The 21,030-nt window shown below is 57.4% G+C and overlaps 7 protein-coding genes across 7 annotated transcripts; 5 read left to right on the top strand and 2 right to left on the bottom strand.

Annotated features, from left to right (window-relative positions):
- Positions 1–12: 12 nt before the first annotated feature.
- On the bottom strand, positions 13–1,562 carry MKK02DRAFT_45568 (cytochrome C1 family-domain-containing protein; the record flags this gene model as incomplete). Its single annotated transcript, XM_053093491.1, has 8 exons — positions 13–120; positions 174–274; positions 332–479; positions 529–580; positions 631–699; positions 776–932; positions 1,176–1,422; positions 1,500–1,562. The coding sequence occupies 8 exons, from the start codon at positions 1,560–1,562 to the stop codon at positions 13–15; spliced, it is 945 nt and encodes a 314-aa protein (XP_052946637.1).
- Positions 1,563–1,801: 239 nt separating this feature from the next.
- On the top strand, positions 1,802–6,986 carry MKK02DRAFT_37295 (cleavage and polyadenylation specific protein; the record flags this gene model as incomplete). The annotated part of the gene is made up of 19 exons (XM_053089617.1): positions 1,802–2,110; positions 2,178–2,554; positions 2,597–3,318; positions 3,365–3,594; positions 3,643–3,822; positions 3,870–4,005; positions 4,058–4,227; positions 4,271–4,561; positions 4,610–4,789; positions 4,836–5,174; positions 5,229–5,421; positions 5,475–5,559; positions 5,612–5,753; positions 5,804–5,953; positions 6,009–6,155; positions 6,205–6,352; positions 6,430–6,567; positions 6,620–6,749; positions 6,812–6,986. 19 exons carry the CDS (start codon positions 1,802–1,804, stop codon positions 6,984–6,986), a joined length of 4,242 nt encoding a protein of 1,413 aa, XP_052946636.1.
- Positions 6,987–7,107: 121 nt separating this feature from the next.
- On the bottom strand, positions 7,108–8,844 carry MKK02DRAFT_45566 (uncharacterized protein; the record flags this gene model as incomplete). Its single annotated transcript, XM_053093490.1, has 8 exons — positions 7,108–7,296; positions 7,352–7,918; positions 7,974–8,003; positions 8,058–8,144; positions 8,192–8,247; positions 8,283–8,308; positions 8,363–8,381; positions 8,436–8,844. 8 exons carry the CDS (start codon positions 8,842–8,844, stop codon positions 7,108–7,110), a joined length of 1,383 nt encoding a protein of 460 aa, XP_052946635.1.
- A 977-nt stretch (positions 8,845–9,821) lies between these two features.
- MKK02DRAFT_45565 (uncharacterized protein) lies at positions 9,822–13,717 on the top strand (the record flags this gene model as incomplete). The annotated part of the gene is made up of 7 exons (XM_053093489.1): positions 9,822–11,007; positions 11,052–11,725; positions 12,207–12,317; positions 12,364–12,700; positions 12,736–13,466; positions 13,527–13,621; positions 13,699–13,717. 7 exons carry the CDS (start codon positions 9,822–9,824, stop codon positions 13,715–13,717), a joined length of 3,153 nt encoding a protein of 1,050 aa, XP_052946634.1.
- Positions 13,718–14,094: 377 nt separating this feature from the next.
- Positions 14,095–15,494, top strand: MKK02DRAFT_33954 (uncharacterized protein; the record flags this gene model as incomplete). The annotated part of the gene is made up of 6 exons (XM_053088822.1): positions 14,095–14,285; positions 14,350–14,498; positions 14,546–14,808; positions 14,864–15,035; positions 15,080–15,211; positions 15,277–15,494. The coding sequence occupies 6 exons, from the start codon at positions 14,095–14,097 to the stop codon at positions 15,492–15,494; spliced, it is 1,125 nt and encodes a 374-aa protein (XP_052946633.1).
- A 798-nt stretch (positions 15,495–16,292) lies between these two features.
- Positions 16,293–18,774, top strand: MKK02DRAFT_37294 (DEAD-domain-containing protein; the record flags this gene model as incomplete). Its single annotated transcript, XM_053089616.1, has 8 exons — positions 16,293–16,363; positions 16,408–16,486; positions 16,533–17,404; positions 17,448–17,539; positions 18,272–18,297; positions 18,342–18,433; positions 18,485–18,624; positions 18,701–18,774. 8 exons carry the CDS (start codon positions 16,293–16,295, stop codon positions 18,772–18,774), a joined length of 1,446 nt encoding a protein of 481 aa, XP_052946632.1.
- Positions 18,775–19,332: 558 nt separating this feature from the next.
- MKK02DRAFT_33952 (transcription factor S-II, central domain-containing protein) lies at positions 19,333–20,948 on the top strand (the record flags this gene model as incomplete). Its single annotated transcript, XM_053088821.1, has 8 exons — positions 19,333–19,419; positions 19,485–19,547; positions 19,603–20,215; positions 20,262–20,351; positions 20,401–20,510; positions 20,566–20,652; positions 20,708–20,800; positions 20,919–20,948. 8 exons carry the CDS (start codon positions 19,333–19,335, stop codon positions 20,946–20,948), a joined length of 1,173 nt encoding a protein of 390 aa, XP_052946631.1.
- Between the last annotated feature and the right edge of the window lie 82 nt (positions 20,949–21,030).

Raw genomic sequence — 21,030 nt, 5'->3', positions numbered from 1 at the left:
ACTGCTCAACCCTTACTTCTTGGGTGGGTTGTAGAAGATCTTGCGGTTCTTGACGACCGACCACTTGAACTTCTTTACGTAGAGCGACGCGGCGGTCATGGTGGAGAGGATGATGATGGCCTGAAATAGTCAGCTTGTTGTCCTCTGTCTTTACCCTGGACTCCCTAGCTCACCTGGAGACCCATCTTCTTCCGCTGGTCGTGCTCGGGCTCAGCAGTCCACGCCAGGAAAGTGGTGACATCCTTAGCCATCTGGGACGAGGTGGCGGGGGTGCCTGTGTAATCAGCTCTCGTCCCTCTGCCTTTTCAAGCATCTGGTCGGTCGAGCTCACCATCATCGTACTCGACGAGACCGTCGTACAGTACTCGGGCCATGGCGATACCGCCACCGGGGAAGTAAGGGTTGTAGTTCATGCCCTCGGCGACCTTGACACCTGGTGGCGGGTCAACGTAGCCGGTAAGAAGGGAGTAGATGTAGTCCTGAAGCCGTCAGTTGATACCACGGGCTTGGGGTCAATGTGCAACTCACGACACCGCCGTGACGGGCCTTGGACATCAATGAAAGGTCTGGGGGAAGACCACTGCGGATGTAAGCTTTGTTTCTTTCACTTTTGACAGGGCGAGAACTCACCCGTTGTTACCGGCACGGGCAGCCTCGTCATTGGGGTAAGGTGGGGGCATGTAGTCGGCGAGCTTTCCTCTGTCTGATCAGCTCAAAACTCTTTCGAGCCGTTTCCGCCGAGGATTTGAATCCAGATGATGAAGTGTCAACTCACGGTCGCTGGAACATCTCTCCCTCGTCGTTGGGCCCATCCGTGTACTCGACCTCCTCCGCCATCGCCTTGACCTCATCAACGGTGTGACTGACACCGACCAAGTTACGCCAAGCGATCCGGTCGAGCGAGTGGCACGCTGAGCAGACTTCCCGGTACACTGGGGATTTAGCATAATCCTCATTGCTACATTCAGTCATTCCGGCTTCGGCGCCACCCTCGGCGCCATAGCACACCCGCTTGTTGCACATCCGATCGCCTCATCGCACAGCATCAACCACCACATTCCGCTTAATTTTCCCGCCCGGTCCTCCACGACCCTTCTTGCCGCGCCGCCTCCTCGATCTCGCTTCGATCCGCATTCCAATTGACCCTTCCAGCTGCCTAGACACTCGCGACTCACCCTGGTATCCCCTCCTGATGCTTCCATGGTTGTATGTCTCCAAGAACCCCTTGTGCTCGAACGGGATCGAGGCGGGGTGCAGACCGACCTCGGCGGCGGTGTTGGCCGATGCCTCGGCGAGGAATGGCAACGAGCCGTACAGGTGGAAGTACCACGCAGCGGATCCAGCGGCAGCCGCTGTAGATGCAGCGAGAGCAGCGCGGGATGCGAAGGCGGAGGTGGGGGCGGAGGTGGATGCGAAGCGCGCCTATAAGGTCAGTCGTGGCTCAAATTGATCGCGATGATTTTTGCGGGACCGCGATTCGTCGGTATAGGAGATCGCACCTGTAATGGCGTTGACCTGAGTCCTGCGCGCGCTACGAGGCGCGGGAATGAAGCGCCCAACATGATGCTATAGTTGTAGTTGGATGTAGATCAATAGGATAGTCTTTTGCTTGGTCGCTGCTCTGCTGCTCCTGCTCGCCCAATCGTAACGAGCCGGAAACGAGGCTTCACTTTTTGATTCCGCTATAGCAGTCCCGTCGGAACAAGCCGGAGTTTCATTCTCACCCAAACGCGCGTGGCAGCTACAGCTTCACTGATCACGTCTCTCTCTCTCCAACAGCTATAGCATAGGCCCAGGCAGCATGTATGCTATACACTCCACACTCCTCGCCCCATCAGCAATACATCACACGCTTTACTTGCCGCACTTCACTCCCTCGACCATCTACCCGTTACCTCACGCATCGACGTCCACCGCAAAGGATGTCAAGGTCGTCGGAAACCTCATTGTCGGTGGTCTATCGGACCTGAGGGTCTTTGAGATCAGAGAAGAGCTGCGGCCGGTAGTGGCAGCCAAGGATGGCGCTGATGGCGATGCTACGATGCAAGGCGAGGGCGCCTTGGGGGACGGACAGCAAGTAGGGGATAGCTTCTTTGACGGTCCTTCGCAAGTAAGGCCATACCTGCCTAGCCATATGCATATCGTGCTGTCATTCCAACTTGTGCTGACCCGCTCAGAGAGCGCCACTGGACTATGAGACCCGCCGGACGCTGCACCACCTCACGACGCATCAAGTGCACGGAACAATCACTGGTCTTGCTGCTCTTCGGACCATCGATAGCAGCATCGACGGGCTGGACAGGCTGCTCGTCTCGTTCAAGGATGCCAAGATGGCCATCCTCGAATGGTCGCGAGGTGATATAGCGACGGTGTCGCTACATACGTACGAGCGGTGTCCGCAGATGACGACCGGGGACATGTCGACCTATGTCCCCCGGCTGCGGACGGACCCCCTCTCGAGGATTGCGCTGCTATCGCTACCAGATGATGGACTGGCGGTGCTGCCTATAGTGCAAGAGCAGTCCGAGCTGGATCTGATAGAGTCCTTCCCTCGGTAAGCTCGTTTCCTGTACCCCTTGGCCCAGCTGACAAGCAGTGATGTCCCCTATACCCCCTCCTTCGTCCTCGCCCTTTCTGACGTGTCCCCTACCATCCGGAACCTCGCAGATCTCGTCTTCCTCCCAGGCTACAACTCTCCCACTCTCGCTGTAATCTACACCCCCACTCAGACTTGGGCGGGTCGGTACCAATCTGCACGAGATACCTTCATCCTCGAAATCCGCACTATCGACCTCTCGGGCGGTTCCTACCCCCTCCTCACGCGCGTCGACTCTCTGCCTAGCGATACGCTATACATCGTGCCCTGTCCGCGCGAGCTCGGCGGTGTCGTCTTGGTTACAACCACCGGGATACTGCACGTCGACCAGAGCGGGCGGGTGGTGTGCGCGAGCGTCAATGCTTGGTGGGCGTATACGACCCGCCGGCCTTCCAACCGGGCAAACGAGCACCGAAAGCTCAGTCTGGAAGGGTCCAGGGCGAGCTTCGTCGGGGACAGAGATATGCTGCTCGTCCTGTCCACAGGCAGGGCGCATCAGGTCCGGATGGAGATGGATGGCCGGGCAGTGGGGTCTATCATTGTCGAGGAGGAAGTAGGGGTCTTGCCCCCTCCATCGTCGATATCAAGGCTGGGCTCGGACAAGGTGTTTGTGGGAAGTCCGGAGGGCGACTCGGTCATGTATGAGATCCAGATGGTCAGAGAGAAGGTGGATCAAGCTGAGGAGAGGAAACCAGAGATAGATATGGAGGTAGACGATGATGGTATGTCTCGAGCAACGTCAACGTCCGGATCAAGTTAACGAGTTAGACCTCTACGCCGACGCCGTACCCATCGCCAATGGAGCAGGCTCCGCGGCTGCGGAAGTCTTCACCGGTCCCGCCAAGCTGGAGCTGAGGGAGGCTGACCGCATAACCGGGATTGGAAAGATTATCGACATGGACTTTGGGATCGCAGTGACGGATCAGGCGGTGCGGACGTATCCTCAGCTGGTGACTATTGGGGGAGGCAGCCGGACTTCGACCTTGAACGTCCTCAGGGTGAGCTTTACCACTCATCTCGCTATCGATGAAGTAGCTGACAAGTAGCGCGGGATCCCCATCAATAAGCGTCGAAGATTTAACGAACTCAGTACTGCCGAAGATGTCTGGTTCCTCCCCATTCACCGAAGGTCAGGAGTCAGCTCAGGCCCGAATCCAAAGCAGCGTCAGGTCCCGGACGAACTGCGGACGACGTTGCTGCTCAGCTCGGAAGGGTCGCAGACTAGGGTATGACCATTTTTCCCTCCTGAGCGTGTAGTCAAGCTGATAGGCAGGTGTTCGCTCTGTCGAACAAAGCAAATCCCGAGCAAATCGGCAGACTATCGTCAATCACTGTTCAAGCTGCGCCGTTCTTTGGCCGGTCATGCGTTCTGCATGTATCGCCTCATTCGGTGGACTTGCTCGATGGCGGTGAGTTAAAAGATCGCCAGCCACAGCACAGGAGGAAAATCTTACCTGGTAGATGGAAAGCACTCGCAGAGTATCTATACGAGCGAAGACTCGCCGATCGTCTCAGCGAGCATCCTCGACCCTTATGCGGTCATCCGACGGGCAGATGGACAGGCCATATATCTTGTTGGCGATGCTGCAGCGCGGAGTATCTCTCAAGTGCCCTTCATACCTGACGTTGAGGTAAGCGCTAAGAGACACTCGCAAGACCCGAGCTAATCAGCAGGACCAACCCCTCGTCACAGCTATCGAGGTCTTTTCCGACTCGACCGGCATCTACCGCACCTTCGAGCATCAGACTGGCAAGCCTGGACAATCACGCCAGCCCATCGATCTCACCGGTAGCAGAAGCAGCATCTCTCATGCCGGCTCTCGCCAGACTGCGGCGGAGCAGATCGAGCGGCTGCAGAAAGAGAAGCCGGCGATCTCGGCGGGAGGCGCTTCTGTCGAGGAGAGCATGCAGGCTGAGTTGGGGACGCAGTGGCTGGCGGTACTGTTGGCTACGGGGGAGCTCCAAGTCAGTACACATCACAGTTGACATAGCGATGCGGTTGCTGATATACAGATACGCTCCCTTCCCGACCTGAGTTTGGCATTCCAATCTGAAGGTCTAGCGGCAAGTAACGCTACCTTCACGGACGACCTCCTCGAGGGCGGATCTTCTGGAATGCTTGAAGACCCCGACGAAGTCAAGCAAATGCTCTTCCACCCTCTTGGCCGCGAGACTCTCCGACCTCATCTTCTCGTGAGACCTTTCCTCCCACTTCATGATGTCTCCGCTGACACTTCAGGTTCTGCACAGATCCGGCCGTTTGAATACTTACGAAGCGCAACCCCGGTACACCCTCGATACGCCCAACCTCCCACGCCGATCCCTCGCGATCCGATATCGCCGCGTCCACACCCAACTCCTCTCCAGCACCCAAGGCTCCAAGCTGTCGTACAAGATGCACCCGTTCGCCGACCTCGAGGGGTACACGGGCGTGTTCGTGACGGGCGAAAAGCCCCAGTGGATCATCGGGAGCTCGAAGCATACTGTGAGGAGCTTTGGGTTGAAGCAGGCCGCGGCTACATTTGGGCGGACGACGCATCTAGGAGGGATGGGCGAGTACTTTACGAGGATAGAAGATGTGAGTCCATTCTTCTATCCTCGATGCCACTCCGCGGGATAGCTGATCAAGTAGGGCACATTCATCTGCTATCTTCCCTCAACGTTAACGACCGACTTTGAGATGCCGTGCGATCGATATGAGATGGATCGGGTGTATACGAATATCGCGTTTGACCCGCCTAGCGGACATTATGTCGGTGCGGCGGCGATCACGGTGCCTTTCCAGGCGTACGACGAGGAGGGGGAGCCGCAGATCGGGCCGGAGGGTGAGTTAGCCTTTTCGCGCGATGCGCCACGGGGAGTTGTAGCTGATGAGTAGGCGAGAACCTGGTTCCGCCGACGAATGAGCGGTCGACGCTCGAGCTGTTCTCACAAGGCTCAGACCCATGGCGCGTGATTGACGGGTGAGTTCATAGCTTCACGAATCTGGTTCTAGGATCTGGCTAAGCACCTCAGGTATGACTTTGATCAGAACGAGGTCGTCCTCTGTATGCAGAGCGTCAACCTCGAATCATCAAGCAGTGATAGCGGGTATCGGGACTTTATCGCCGTTGGGACAGGGTTCCACTTTGCCGAGGATCGAGCGACCAGGGGTAATGTGAGTCAACACTAACGAACTTGCTGCAGTAGCTCGGAGCTGATGAGCAGACCTACATCTTTGAGATTGTCGAGACTGTCGGTCTGACCGCGAAGGAGAGTGGCTGGCGCTTGAAGATGCGGGCAAAAGATCCGGCCCGGAACCCCGTTTCCGCGCTTGGCAACATCAATGGGTATCTCCTTAATTCGAACGGACCCAAGGTGAGCTCGCTCCACCTAGCTATTCTCCTGCCAGGGGTACCGAGCTGATCCCCAGCTCTACGCCAAAGGTCTGGACTACGACCAGCGACTCATGGGTCTCGCCTTCCTCGATGTCAACATCTACATGACGTCCATCCGGGTCTTCAAGAACTTCATCCTCGCTACCGATCTGCTCAAGAGCATCTGGCTCGTCTCGCTTCAGGTAAGCTGCCAATTTCTGCCTCTGAATGAATTGAAGCTGAGATAATCAGGATGAACCGTACAAGCTCTCAGTTATAAGTAAGGATCTGCGGGAGGTCCACGCCCTCACTGGAGACTTTTTGGTCCAGGAGGGTCAGGTCACGTTCCTCATCACGGACCGGAAAGGGGATATGCGGATGCTAGACTTTGATCCTGCCGGTGAGCTAACTCAGTCGCCGAGGCTTCGAACAAGTGCGGGCGAAGTCAAGGCAAAGGATCGAGCTGATCCAATGCAGATTCTGAATCGCTGAATGGCGAGCGCCTGCTCTTGCGGACAGAGTACCATATGGGCGCCTCAGTGACAGTCTCCAAGATGATTGCGAGGCGGCGGACGACGGATGAGGAGTTTGCGCCCCAGTCTCAGCTGGTATACGGTATGTCCTCCCGTCCTGGTCGAGCTGGACTTGAGCGACGCTGACTTGGCAGGAACGGCCGATGGCTCGCTTACCACCATCGTGGCTGTCAAGCCAGCCCGTTTCAAGCGGCTACAGCTCGTAGCGGACCAACTTACACGAAACGCACAGCATTCCGCGGGTCTCAATCCGAAGGCGTTCCGGTGAGGCCACAGTCCCGTTTCTTTGTCTGCGAGAGGCAAGGAGGATCAAGCTGACATGGCAGAACCGTACAAAACGATCTCCTTCCAAAACCGCTCACCCGTGGTATCCTCGATGGGCAGCTCTTGTCTCACTTTGCGCTGCAGCCGGTCAAGAGGCAGAGGGAGATGATGCGGCAGATCGGGACGGATGAGGTTACGGTGGCGAGTGATCTGCAGGCGCTAGGCGGGTTCTGGTAGTCATGTGAAGGGTAATCTGTACATGAACATATGTATGTGACTCTCTAGAGTGATAACAGATGTGAACAGCTCTTCCGCGGGAGAATGAGCGAACGGCCGGCTTCCGGCTGCGATACTATGTCTATGTTGCATGTACGCTGGGATATACCGTCGCGCCCTTAGCTACAGCCTCTGCTAGTATCTTCTCTGCCGTTCCCTGGAGCCCTGCCATGTCTATATCCCTGAATCCGTCCAAAGCTGGATCGCCATCGACCCGTAAAGACTCTGAGAATGCGCGCATTGCCGCAAAGATGTTGACCTGTTCCGCGAGCTGCTGTATCAGCCACGATCGAGCACGAGAACAGACCGGGGAGGGCGTGACTTACCGGTGTTCTTTCCAGGCCCGACGTACTCGGCGTGACCCAAAAATAGCAGTAGCTCACTTCCTCTTCGCCGTGTATGGGAGGAAGAGGGAGGCGTAGGGACCGAGGGGCATACCAGTCAAAGGCAGTCGTCGTGGCTGCTTTGCGGCGAGGTGTGGAAGCTGGTTGTGATGGCTCCATTTTCGCTCGTATAGGCGTTGAAGGACCAGCGGATGGAGTTTGCGGTATAATGGGCTTGATGTCGTCGCGGGAGTCGGCGTCCCGGTCGATATCCGTCAGAGGGCTCGAGGCGGATGATGCAGGTTCCCGCTTGACTAGATCCCCATCGCCCTCCTCCTGCTTGACTTCCGTGTACCCGTCGACTGACCCTCGCTTGTTCACCCCGACCGGTCTCCCGGACGATGCGCCTCGGCGTGGTTCGGCCGACTTGGCCGTCTTGCCCGCGACCGCCTCAAACACGTCCCAGATCTTCTTGCCGACAAAGCAGACAACGCGAGGGCGGAGACGGACAAGCTTGGCTGCGAAGGGGTGGACATTCAGGCGCATCTCGAGGGTTGATAGCTCGGATTGCTGGACTGTCAGTATCTCACTCCGATACTCCAAATGATGAAATACAGATATTCACCTCAGCTGTTGGACGTCCACAGAGGTTGGTCTGCAGATCAGCCACGTTTCGGAATCGACGGAAGAGGCATGACGAGGGGCTTACTAGTCCGTAGTTCAGCTCAGCCGGGAGCAGGTGGCATTCGTTGGGCGCGTACAAGCGAGGAGTCAGACCTGACTGATGCAGGGCACGCTGAAGTATCAGAAAGGCTCCACAGGCGTAAAGACAGGTGACCGCACCCAAAACTTGTTGGTCGGGTGGGCAAAGTGGGTACCGGTAGCGGCCGACTTTTTGCCTGCGTTTCGTCAGCCACGATCCCAAATGACTCACAGCCACAGGTGGTTATGCAGATGAAACTAACCCGGACTGGAGATCAGCGGGACACCAAAGGCTCGAGCGTATTCACTCACTTGATGCCGCAGAATATGACTTCGAATGTCAGTTCCTACCCAAGTATCTAGGTCCATGCTAGATCCTACTCACTATCCAGCCCAACGCCGAGATGATCCGGCGTATTCTTGAGATGCGCATACACCTCTGGTCCAGCATACGGTCTGGGAACCTTCTTGGCCTTCTTGGAGCCGGGAGAGCTCGCCTCCTTCGTTGGTGTCTTCCTCTTTCCGCTAGGGGCTACAGAGATGTCCTGCCATCGGGAGGGTCCAGCGACAGATCTCGAGGGGTCGAAATCCACCTCGGCCGCTTCATCCTGGAGGACCCCCTCCGCTTGCCCGGTAGGAAGCCTTGAGCCGGTCGGCGAGACCTGTGCCGATCTCGTGGAAGCCGCAGCTACCGCCCGTCGAGGCGACGGACCAGAGCTGGCGTAAGCGTATTTGGCCAAGCGAGAGGCAAGCGCTTTGGATGATGGGCTCTCCCGGTCCTCGCCAGTGGGCATGGCGGGTCAGTATGCGATGGACAAGGTCAGAGCGATAAGATTAGATCGGGAACGCTCCGAACGCTCCGCAATCCGTCATTCAGCCGGCGATGCCCGCCGCATGTGATGCCATGCCTGCCGTCCAAGCTGTGACCCCAGCGAGGCCTCGTTATCCCTCGTACAACTGGCGTCAGACTATCAAGGGCAGACAGCCGTAGCTGCTGTATTACCTACAAGCTGAGCTCTGAGCGTGCGGAACCACCAGCAAGCAAGCTGCTGCGCAGTGCTGCCCGCCACCCAACGCGACCGAGTGGAGCCCCTTCCCGCCCAAGATCTCGGCGGAGCAACTCCGTGTTTCATCGTCACGCTAAATGAGATTCAGGGTTGTACACGGAGATCAAAAGGGTCCGAAAGTGGCGTTTCACCTTTACGTACCCTTCGGCATGAACGGCTCCGTTGTCCGTTATTACCTCATCGAGAGGTTAATGAAAGTTGTGGAGTTGGAGCTAGTGCCTTATTGATCTGATTCCGTTATAACAATCGGTCGGCGCGTGGTTCCCAGCACTCACACCAAGTCAGCGTGATGTGTCAATGAATTTATTGATATCTCTGGCTGGACCGCAGTTGGTACAGAGACCTGCTTCTCTTGCACTCGCCATCCCTGCAAGCTTGTTTATGCAAGAGGCGCTCCCCGTCTTCTGTGGCAATCGAGAGCACCACCTCATCCAGCCAAACCATACAAAGACGTGAGCATCTACCCTGCTCCCACCCTCCTTTCGCTCATACACACTCACGCCCACCCAACTACCCCACCCATTTCACACAGACCCCCTTCCATATCACACCTCATACGCGCGCCGTGTACCTGTTGTCTCGGCCAATATAAAACCGGCTGACCCGCCTCCTCCTTCCCTTACCCCAACACCGCCTCTCACATCTACCCGTACTCGAAACCATCACTGTCTCGCCGCCCACTTCCCCTGATCGTCGCGACTCTCATGCTCCCCATCTCGACTTTTACATCCTCCCACCATCTCATCCCCTTCGGCTCGCCTGATATCCGGCCTACCACCTCATCATCCACTGCCACCGACGTCGACGACTGGGCTGCCTTCTTCATCATGCCTTCCACCCCTCCAGTCATCAGCACACCTGACGACATCTTCTCGGGCCCCTGGAACACCCCACTCGAGATCCCAGATACAGCCCCCATCATGGCGCACAACTCTTCCTCATCCTCCCCCACCGACTTTGCCTTCGAGCCACCGGCGGACAATAAGACCCCTTCTACCGGGTTCAGCTACACGCCCAGCACAGGCAACAGCTACGGTCTTCCCCTCAGCGGCTACTCGTCCGCCTCGTCCTTTTCATCCTCAGCGTCAGGCTCCTACGGGAGCAACTCGTTCTCGTCGGCAGACGCGCTGCCTGCGATATCGCGGGACTTCTCGCGGCCAAGCGTACAGCAGGCAAAGCGGCCTGCTACTGCTGGCGGGCTGCTACAGTCCAGGTCTCCCTTTGGGGGCCATGTAAACGAGGACAAGAAGGGGATACCGGAGGAGCCAAGCTTCGTGAACCCTTTCTCATCCTCGGCGTTCCCGTCTCACACGGAGGCGTTTGATCCACGGCAGCCCAACCGCCGCGCTTCAGAGGGACAGGGGTCCAACATGCCCCCACCTAGCTGGCCGGCCCCCGCGAATCCGTCCTTGGCTTCTGCTCCACCCACACAGGCGTCATTCGACTCGTATCCCCAACCCCAGCAGGCCCGCAGCGCCTACATCGGCCACGCCAACCGGCCGCAGACATCAGACGGACTCCCCTCATTCGGCGGTCCTACCCCTCTGCCCTCTGCGCGCTCCGTCGTTGGCTCATTCTCGAGTCTGACATCCCAGACTGCTCTGCAACCCCCTGCCCAAATCCGGTCTTCCTACGAGGACTCGACTCACCCTTTCCGTGATCGCTCAAACTCGGACGCGCAACCGCCAAGCACTTCCCGCTCAGAGGGCGAGCTGACCTTTGTCCCCATCGGCGGGCCGGTACCCAAGAAGCGGCCGAGGAGGCGGTTTGACGAGATTGAGAGGCTGTATAAGTGCGGATGGAGCGGGTGCGAGAAGTCGTATGGGACTTTGAACCACCTGAATGCGCATGTGGCGATGCAGTCACACGGAGAGAAGAGATTACCATCCGGTGAGTTTGCCTCGAGGTATCTAGAGGCCGCAGCTGATGATCAGAATTCAAAGACATGCGCAAAGCCTGGCGGAAGAAGAAGCGAGAGGTCACCGCCGCTAATGCGAACGGCCAATTCAATGCCTACGCACGCGGATCCGTATCGTCAGAGTCATCCTACGATAGGCGGGAATCTACAATATCCAACATGTCGTCGGCGTCGGCGGCGCGATTCCCACCCGGGGCGGTTTCCACGGCGTACAAGTACGACTCGCGGCCTACCACAGGCTCATCCGTCGCTTCTTCCTCGGACGGTCGGTCACATCACCCCCAATCTGGGGTCCCCCCATTCGGGTACGGGCAGGCCATGCAGACCATGCCTGCACCCACATCCTCTCTCCAGGCAAGGCGCGACTCGGCCCCACAGCACGTTAGCATGCCCTACCAACCCGCGCCCGTCGGTTTCAGGCAAAACGACGATGGCGTCACCCCTACTCCCCAAAATCCCTTCCCATTCAACTTCTCCATGAACATGTCGGTCAACCCCAACGTCCCGCCGGAACATCAACAATACATCCAGCAGCAACAACAGCACCAACAGCAGCAGCACCTGCATCAGCCGCCCCCCGGACATCATGCGTACCAACAACACCAACAGCAGCAGCAGCACCATCATCAGTCGATGCGGCCAGGGACGGGCGGGTTCCCATTCCAGACGTTGACGCAGCCGATGCCGATGGTGAATGGGCCGCAGTACGGGCAGTTTGCTTTTCGGTAGGCGGTAGGCTATGCAAGTAGGGGAGCGACTGAGGGAGTGACAAACGAGGGATAGGCGAGGCGCGAAGGAGAGCGCCCAGGGGGATACTGTATAGGAGGACCATGAGAAGGGGTTTGGGCCAAAGGAGGTACCTGTAGACGGGGATCTGGGAGAAGTCAAGATACGCAGAAGTCAAAATGTCGATAGGAGTGTCTCTACACCGTAGCAACATGTATCATAGGTTTTGGATCTCTTCTTCGAGGTCGTTTAGTACCAGAAGAACCGATGTGATCCGACGCAGTAGCCGTCTAGTGTACGCCGGGTCTTGAAACAGGTTTCCTTCATTGAGGAATGTCCGGTCGCGTCCACGCTGACCGAGTTATAATAATTGACGACTGTACATAGCCCGTTTCAACTTCATATACTTGCCATGGCTGCGTCCCATCGCGAGCTACCTCCCGAGGTCTGGATCCGGGTCATTGAGCACCTTCGCGGTCCGCGAGCTACGCCAAATGGGCGGAATGAGCGTTCCAGCATCCGTGCTCCCGAAGCCGTGCTGATGAGGGTGAACAAGGTGAGCACTTCCATTAATGGACGACGACGCAGCTTACACCGAGTAGACTCTGAACAACATCGTATCCGTACCGCTGTACAAGACAGTCATCACCGACCACCTCCCCTCCCTCTTGCACAGCGTCAAGCAGCCCGCTGCTGCTTCTGGCATTCGGTCCAAAGCGGAACTCCTCTCCCTCACTCAGCACCTCTTCCTGGAATACTGCGACAAGGGCCCTCCTACCTACGCGAGCCTGCTGTTCCACGGCGGTCCACACTTCGGCCTCGTGGATCTCATACGGCCCATAGAGAGCAATGCGCCAACCCTCGAGGACCTGAGGACCTGGGATACGGGGACGGCCGCGAGGTGGAATCCCCGCAACTCGTCGCGTTCTGCGGAGCAGAGTGCGACTGGATCGCTGCTGCTGCGAGCCAGTTAGCCTCAGTAGACGGGGGCCGATTGCTCAAAAACTACAAGACGGTCTCCACCGGGGCGTATCTCGGCGGACAGAGGTCTATCTGGCGCCCAATCGTCAAACGCCACCCCCCTAATCCGGAGATGGTCCGTCGAATCGACACTGCCCGCACTGCAATCACTGCCCTCGCCGTCGGATCTCCAGGCGTAGCGGCATTCTGCCAGCGGGTGGAGTATGGCCCGCTCACATACGCCGTGGCGGTATGGAACGAGTTTGAGCCCAAGGTGCGGGTCGGGGTGAAGGAGCACCGGTTCCGAGCGCATGTCATGCACGACTTGGGAACCACGCCTGCTGTGCTGGCAGGGAGCTCGAGGTGGTACTGCGAGTACAAGTCTCCCGAACACAATTTCGGTTGGCCGGCGGAACAGCTGCGGGATGCGGCGGGGGATCATATTCATGTTAGGGAGCAGTACCGACGGGCACTCGCTTTCGAAACCCAGAGAGCAGGGATCATCGAGCACTCCTCCCTCTCTACGGACGTCTATCTGCCGGGCAGGTTCATGACGGAGTTTACGCGGGGGTATATCAGCGAGTGTATCGACGAGGCGGTGATCGAGGTGGAAAATCCATCATATGGCAGGGATGGATCGATGAAGCGGTCGGCGGCGTCGTATAAGCGGGATCAGTGGAGGTTGAACCTTATCGACGAGGCGCCGCCTTGCGAGGCATGTGGGTGGTGTGTAGAGGACATGGATGTGAGTTAACCACTTACGAGGGACAGGAAAGGCGGTTTGGAGATGGCTGATTCTTCGCAGCCCGATCCGAATGACGAGCCTTCACCAATGTCGGACGGGTCAGATGTGTATCAGGCGGACGGATCAGATGTGTACAGCGATACGGAATCTTCCTAGTGAGCTGGCTAGACCTCGGCGACCTGACGGAGCGCACAACGCTGACGCTCGCACAGGACATAAAGAGAGAGAGTAGTGCCGTATCGCAGCTATAGACGTGATGTCTGGATCTTGCGTCCATTCTGAGAATCCGTAGCGATACTCTAGCTCTCCGCGGTCGATGTAGCTGCGGGCATCGACGCTGTCAATAGCGCGTGACCCGGCCCCCGAATCCCTGACCCCTGCTTGCCGCATTTGCGATCGTTATACTTCACACAGGCCTCTCTGGCCATGCTTCTACCGTATATGATTTCACACCACTGAGCCTTCAAAGCTTGAGCAACAGCAACCCACAGAGGCCACAAAGCCAATGCCAGCATTCCTCACCTAATCGGGTATCGAAATATCCGACCACCTCCAGGTTTTGACCACCCAACATTGTGGACCCGACCCTCCCTTACTCAGCCTCACCCTGCAACTGTATACACCAGAGATGCCTACTATGTCCTCCCGCTGGCTCCTACTCTTCGCTCTGCCGGTCCTCCTCCGTCTCCTCAAGACACGCCGCGGCCCATCAAGAGAGAAGATCATTCTTCCGCGCGAAGAACGGGTTGTTCTCCTGGGCGCGAGTTCTGGAGTGGGCAAGGATCTTGCTCTAGCCTATGCGAAGCGGGGCGCCAAGATGTGCGTGATGGCTCATCTACTTGATGATCGATTCTGTAAAAGGATGGTTGGAGCTGATGTACAGATGCATCTTTGCAAGGAGAAAGTCTAGCTTGGAGGCTGTCAAAGCGGAATGCCTCGCTCTGGGGTTGAGCGAGGATAAGATCATCCTCGTCACAGGTGATGTCACGAGTGTGAAAGACCTGGTCAAGCTCCGCGAGACCGTCGTTGAAGGTACGTCTCAAACATGAGCCGAGGAAGGGCTCCAGCTGACGAAGCAGCATGGGGCGGACTGGACACGCTCCATATCCTAGCGGGCGTCCCGTCTACTTCGACCCTCATGCAGCTGGCCGGGGTGCAGCTCGAGCCTGCTTCCGGGGCGCAGAGCAAGAAGAACCCGTCTCAGCGCTTTGTGTTTACGAGCGAGCAGGGGCAGTTGGGCGAAGCAGGACCTGGCGAGGAAGGGCTGGAGAGGCTGGCTGCTGAGGCGAGGGCATGCGCGGAGGTCAACTATGTGGGGACTGTGCTTGCTCTGGGGGCGTTCGTAAGTGATGCCATAAGACTGCCGAATAGACAGGATCATACAGTTGACATTCTAGGTTCCCCTCTTGGCCTCCTCGTCTCGCTCGCCAGCGCTGCATCATCTCTCCTCGGTAGCAGCCACGATCCCTGCACCCTGTCGCGCCATCTATTCTGCCACGAAGGCTGCTGGGCTCATGGCCATGGAGAGCTGTAGGGTGGAGTGTGAGGGCAGCGGAATCCGTTTCTTCTGTCAGTCTTCAGCTATATGGATATGAACCGCAGCTCATACTTAGCTCTGCTCCCTGGAACCATCGCCAACGATTTCAGGACCAAGACCGCTACGAGCGATACGGGCGGAAGGGACGAGACCAAGTTGGATATCAAGGGCGCTTGGGGGGAGAAGCTGCTCCTGCCTCCAGCAAAGGGTATGTTTCCGCCCTCCGTCTCGGATACTCGGATGCCCCAAAGCAGAACAAGGCTGACACCTCAGTCGTCGACACCATCTTCGAACACCTCGCCCTCCCACCCTCTCCGTACCCCCTCATCCCTTACCCACCCTTCTCGTGGATCTCCGCACTTTCTCACCCGCCCCGCGCGATACGGTTCTTGCCATTCATGTACCGCGCAGCGACGTGGATGCGGGATACACCGCTGGGGTGGGCGTATGTCGAGCCGAGTGCGAGGAAGAAGTATGGGCTACCCAATTGAGCTTGAGGAGGCGGTGGTGCATGAGCGGGGCGGATCTAGGTATTTCATCTTGGGTAGAGCTCGATATGAACATTTGCTCCTGTTCCTGTTGGATCTGGCCATGGGCAGCCAGTCGTGCTGTGCCAGGCATGCTTCCTTAGGCCTCAGGCCTCGGCCACGACCCCCTGCGGAGGCCGCACCGGCCCCCACGCGTCTCGGAGTGAACGCACGGATCAACCTGAAACCGCCACATTCCGTATGACGGAAGTATTAATTTTCGGCCCATTTTGGGTGGAGCTGCTCAGGTGATGAGTTTTCAGTCGGTCTCGCCCTTCCGCTTGCTTTGTTACCTCTCTCTCTCCTCATACCTCTTCCTTCTCTACTTACTATACCTATAGGTCCATAAGACCTCACTCATCTCTCACTTAAAACACACACACAGAAGCTTATTCAAGCTCATACCACTCTTTTCGCTCGTGCGACAACAGCAAAAAAACCAACTAAAACACATAACAACATGGTATGTCTCGCCACTTGCCCTTCTTGCCTTTGGTTCTGTGCTGACTCATCCAGTCTTACGGTGGTGGATACGGCGGTAGCGGCGGTGGTGGTTACGGAGGTGGTGGTGGCGGCTATGGCGGTGGCGGAGGTGGCTACGGCGGAGGGGGCGGCGGCTACGGTGGTGGTGGAGGTTCGTACGGTGGTGGCTATGGTGGTGGAGGCGGCGGCTACGGCGGTGGCGGCTTCGGAGGCACGTTCAGACGATAACTCATCGTCGCGGACAGAACACGCTGACTTTCGATAGGTGGCGGTGACCGCATGTCCAACCTCGGTAACGGCCTTGGCAACATTGACTGGGGAAACCAGCAGCTCTCCAAGTTTGAGAAGAAGTGAGTAACGAGGGAACCTCTCCGAGATTCTGGCTGACGATCAGCTTCTACATTGAGGACGAGCGCGTCACCAGGCGGTCCGAGGCCGAGATCGAGCAGTTCCGTGCCGACAAGGAAATGAAGGTGAGCTCGCCCAATACCATGATGGCGGCCAGAGCTGACACCACAGATCCAAGGTCGCAACATCCCCCGCCCCATCACTGCCTTCGACGAGGCCGGCTTCCCAGAATACGTCATGTCCGAGATCCGTGCTCTTGGCTTCCCCGCCCCTACCTCCATCCAGTGCCAGGCCTGGCCCATGGCGCTCTCCGGTCGCGACGTCGTCGCCATCGCCGAGACTGGTTCCGGAAAGACAATCTCCTTCGCCCTCCCCGCTATGGTCCACATCAACGCCCAGCCCCTCCTCGCCCCCGGTGACGGACCCATCGTCCTCATCCTCGCCCCCACTCGTGAGCTCGCGGTCCAGACACAGGCCGAGTGCTCCAAGTTCGGCAAGTCCTCCAGGATCCGCAACACTGCCGTTTACGGTGGTGCGCCCAAGGGCGGCCAGATCCGCGACCTTCAGCGCGGTGTCGAGATCGTCGTTGCTACTCCCGGTCGTCTCATCGACATGCTCGAGAGCGGCAAGACCAACCTCAAGCGGGTCACCTACCTCGTCATGGATGAGGCCGACCGCATGCTCGACATGGGTTTCGAGCCCCAGATCAGGAAGATCGTCTCCCAGATCCGTCCCGACCGTCAGACCCTCCTCTTCTCGGCCACCTGGCCCAAGGACGTCCAGCGTCTTGCCGCCGACTTCCAGCACGACTTCATCCAGGTCAACATTGGATCCATGGATCTGTCGGCCAACCACAACGTCAAGCAGATCATCGAGGTCTGCTCCGACTACGACAAGCGTCAGAAGCTCTTGAAGCACCTCGAGGCCATCTCGCAGGAGAACGCCAAGGTCATCATCTTCGTCGGCACCAAGCGTGTCGCCGACGACTTGACCAAGTTTATGCGCACAGACGGCTGGCCCGCTCTCGCTATTCACGGTGACAAGTGAGCTATCCATCCTCTGTATTTGGCGGAAGCTGACCCTTAGGCAACAAGCAGAGCGTGACTGGGTTCTTGCCGAGTTCAAGGCTGGCCGATCCCCGATCATGTTGGCGACAGACGTGGCTTCTCGTGGTCTTGGTATGTTCTCAGCTCCTTCCACCTCGCCATCATTTCGACTCGGCATCCTCGCTTAGGCGGATCGACAAAACCTCGAGCATCAACAGAGAGCGCTTCGAGACTTCTCGGACCCCTGCCAGCGGGTTTGAGAACTCTCGTATGTTGGCCATCGCACCCGCCCCCCTGCAAAGGGGCGCAGGTCGCGACGGAGGCAGTACTTCCCGGACTCACTGACTTGACTTGCGCTTGTCTTTCGAGTCCCGCGGAAGCACCGGCATCATCAGCACGGCTCTTTGCAGCCGTCGCATGCCACGCCTATACCGACACCTCAGCGCACCGCCCACGTACTTTGCAGTCCCCAAGGATCAGGCCGGCTGGACTTCCCCATGGAGGATCCGGTCGGTTTTGGTCTTGCAATATCAATTACGTGGTCGAGATCTCTCTGCGCTCTTTGGATTTGTCGACTCCTCCCGCCTTCGCGCCGCCTCAAGTCCTCGCCATCATCAGCTTTTGGCATGAGAACAATTATTGACGTATGCTCTTTTCCTTCATTCCTTCACCTCTCCTTCTCTTGCCGCTGTCTCTCTACCGTACGAACATATTAACTTCTGCAAATCCGCTCTTCGACTGCAGACGGTGAGTTCATCTTCTCCTCTTGTTTGAATTGAGGACAAAGCTGATGTATGCAGTCAAGGACATCAAGTGTGAATACTTCTCTCATCCCCTTGCCCTTGCTATTTACTGACTTTTCAGACGTCATCAACTACGACTTCCCCAACGTGAGATCATCTTCAGCCTCGCTCGGACTCAGCTGACTTGTCAGAACTGCGAAGACTACATCCACCGAATTGGTCGTACCGGTCGTGCCGGATCCACCGGTACCTCGATCACCTTCTTCACCACTGACAACTCCAAGTATGTCCATGACTGTTCTCGAGTCGAATATGGCCAGCGCTGACGAATCAGGAACGCCCGGGAACTGATTGGCATTCTGACCGAGTCCAAGTCCGAAGTCCCACCAGAGCTCGCCGAGATGGCCCGCTACGGTGGTGGTGGCGGAGGTGGTGGCTACCGCGGCGGTCGCGGTGGTGGCCGAGGCGGTGGTGGTGGTCGTGGTGGCTACGGTGGTGGTGAGCTGCATGGTGTCGACCTCTTCCCGTGACTTCGAGCTGACGGATCCAGGCGGCTACGGCGGTGGTGGTGGCGGCTACGGTGGTGGTGGTGGCGGCTACGGCGGTGGCGGTGGCAGATACTAATCGCTGCCAGCCAACGGCTAGAGCTACGGGTTCGGCTTCGGTTTTTCGGTCCTTTACATAGATTCCTCCTCCTCCATCTCCTCTAGTGTACATGATATCCTCTTATGATCAACCCTCCCGCTAGCGTATTTCGAGTCGTACCTCGTCATGCATCGCATCACGTTCTGAAGACACGACCTTGCCGGGTTGTCATTACACATACGATGTCCTCGCTTGACAGCTGGAGAGCAGGAGCTGCAGCTGGGGCGCTCGAGCGAGGCAACGAAGTGGAGGCGGACCACGTGGCGTGGCTTGCACTCGACCCAATTTAAAGGCTCAAGACCTCGGCTTGCAATTGCTGCTTGATACCTTCACTCAGCATACCCATCGCCTGCCTCTAGTAGCACACCCACTGGATCAGTCCGCCACTACCGCTGTAGTCTGTCAGAACGTTCCCACTCGGTATTCATCAACACGGCCCAATCCGCCAAAATACCAATCTGCTAATTCAACCACGAGCTAGCTGTCCCGAATCATCCCGTACAGTCCGTCAGCTCGACGATTCACTCTTCGAACACGATGGCGGAGCAGGGATCTATGGATGCCGAGACGCTGCTGGTGGTGCTGAAGGGGCTGAATGATGCGATCAGCGCAGGAGAGACGGCCGTAAGTCTCATGACAGGCAGCTTTGGTCCATAGGTCGGGGTACGGGGCAGCGCTGATCAAGATAGACGGCGGTGACGCTGCTACAGCGGATGAAGGAAGAAGTCAGTCCTACTGAAGATCTTCTGCGAGTGAGTAGTGCTTCACCAGCAGGCAAGGTCAGGATGGCGTTGATAAAGTCACCAGACTACCAAAGCGGGCTCCATCATGGCCAAGCACCGCAAGAACACCAACCCCGAAATCGGACCGCTTGCGAACGAAGTCATGAAGCTCTGGAAGGACGTGATTGAGGGGCAGCGAAAGCGGAAGCGCGAGGCCGAGGAAGCGGCGGGCAAGGTCGCTGCGCCCAAGAAGGTCAAGACGGAAGCGGGTGGAGCAGCGGCGGCGGCCGGGGTCAAGGCAGAATCGGGGACGGCTAGTCCCGCAGGCGGAGCGGTATCGACGCCGCCGGAGCGGGAGGTCAAGCCGCTGGGGAAGACAAAGAAGGCAGAGTCCTCAGCGGTGAAGGAGGAATCGAAGCCGGCTGTAAAGAAGGAAGAGGCCAAGACGCAAGTGGGGAACGTCAATGAGGAGGCGATTGCTTCCGGCTCGGGGTCAAGAGCGGGCTCGCCAAAGCCCAAAGCGGAGCCCAAGTTCGAGACGATCGATAAAGACCGGAAGGTGCCGAGGACGGCCAAGGCGGATATGATGGCGGACATCAAGGCGGAGGATGGGGGATCAAGGAGGGGCGGGGAAGATCCAGTGAGAGATAAGTGTGTGGTGATGATCTATGATGCGCTAGCGGGGGATAGTACAGCCTGTAAGTCCACTTGGTCTGAGTATTGGCCGGAGCTGACGACATTTAGCAAAAGACATTCTGGCGGAACGGGCGGTCAGTCTGGAAAGGGCGGTATATGAGCAGTTCGAGTACAACACAAATAACGACTACCGAGCCAGTGAGTCTGCTCTCCTTCATGTTGTTTCGAACCAAGCTGACAGGGCTAGAAATCAGGTCATTATTCCTGAACCTGAAGGATAAGGGAAATCCAGGCCTACGGGATAAAATCGTGATTGGAACGCTGCCCGCCGAGCATGTGGTCAACATGTCAAAAGAGGTGAGCTAGCCAGTGTATCGTCTCTTCGAATGAGAGCAGCAGCTTATCAGCGCAGGAAATGGCATCGGCGAGCGTCAAGGCGCTGAATGAAGAGATTGCAAAAGCCAACCTGTTCAAAGCCAAGGCTGTGACTGAAGTACAAGTGAGCTGCTCTGATCTGTTCCAAGGTGTCCGTGAACGAAGCTGATGTTTGACAGGCCGAGACCAATGCGTTCAAGTGCAGTAAATGCCAACAGCGACGATGTTCCTTCTACCAGATGCAGACCAGGAGTGCAGATGAGCCAATGACCGTAAGTTTACGTTGCCTACTGCTATGAGGATGTCATCGCTGACGGTGTCCAGACTTTTGCAACCTGCTTGGTGAGCACAATGAGTGATCCAGAAAGAGCCATCAAGCTGACTGTACAGAATTGCGGGCACAAGTGGAAGTTCTGCTGAACAGCCGTCCGTTATGGTGTCACGATGTTGTATCAAAGTATGATGGCTATACAGCACTACCTTCGGTCGTGGATGGACACCC

Source organism: Dioszegia hungarica, assembly GCF_025882075.1.
Source record: "Dioszegia hungarica strain PDD-24b-2 chromosome Unknown MKK02contig_8, whole genome shotgun sequence".
In the NCBI taxonomy this organism is placed as follows: Eukaryota; Fungi; Basidiomycota; class Tremellomycetes; order Tremellales; family Bulleribasidiaceae; genus Dioszegia; species Dioszegia hungarica.
The sequence above is the reverse complement of the archived record's forward strand: the minus strand, read 5'-3'. Positions and strand labels throughout refer to the sequence as shown.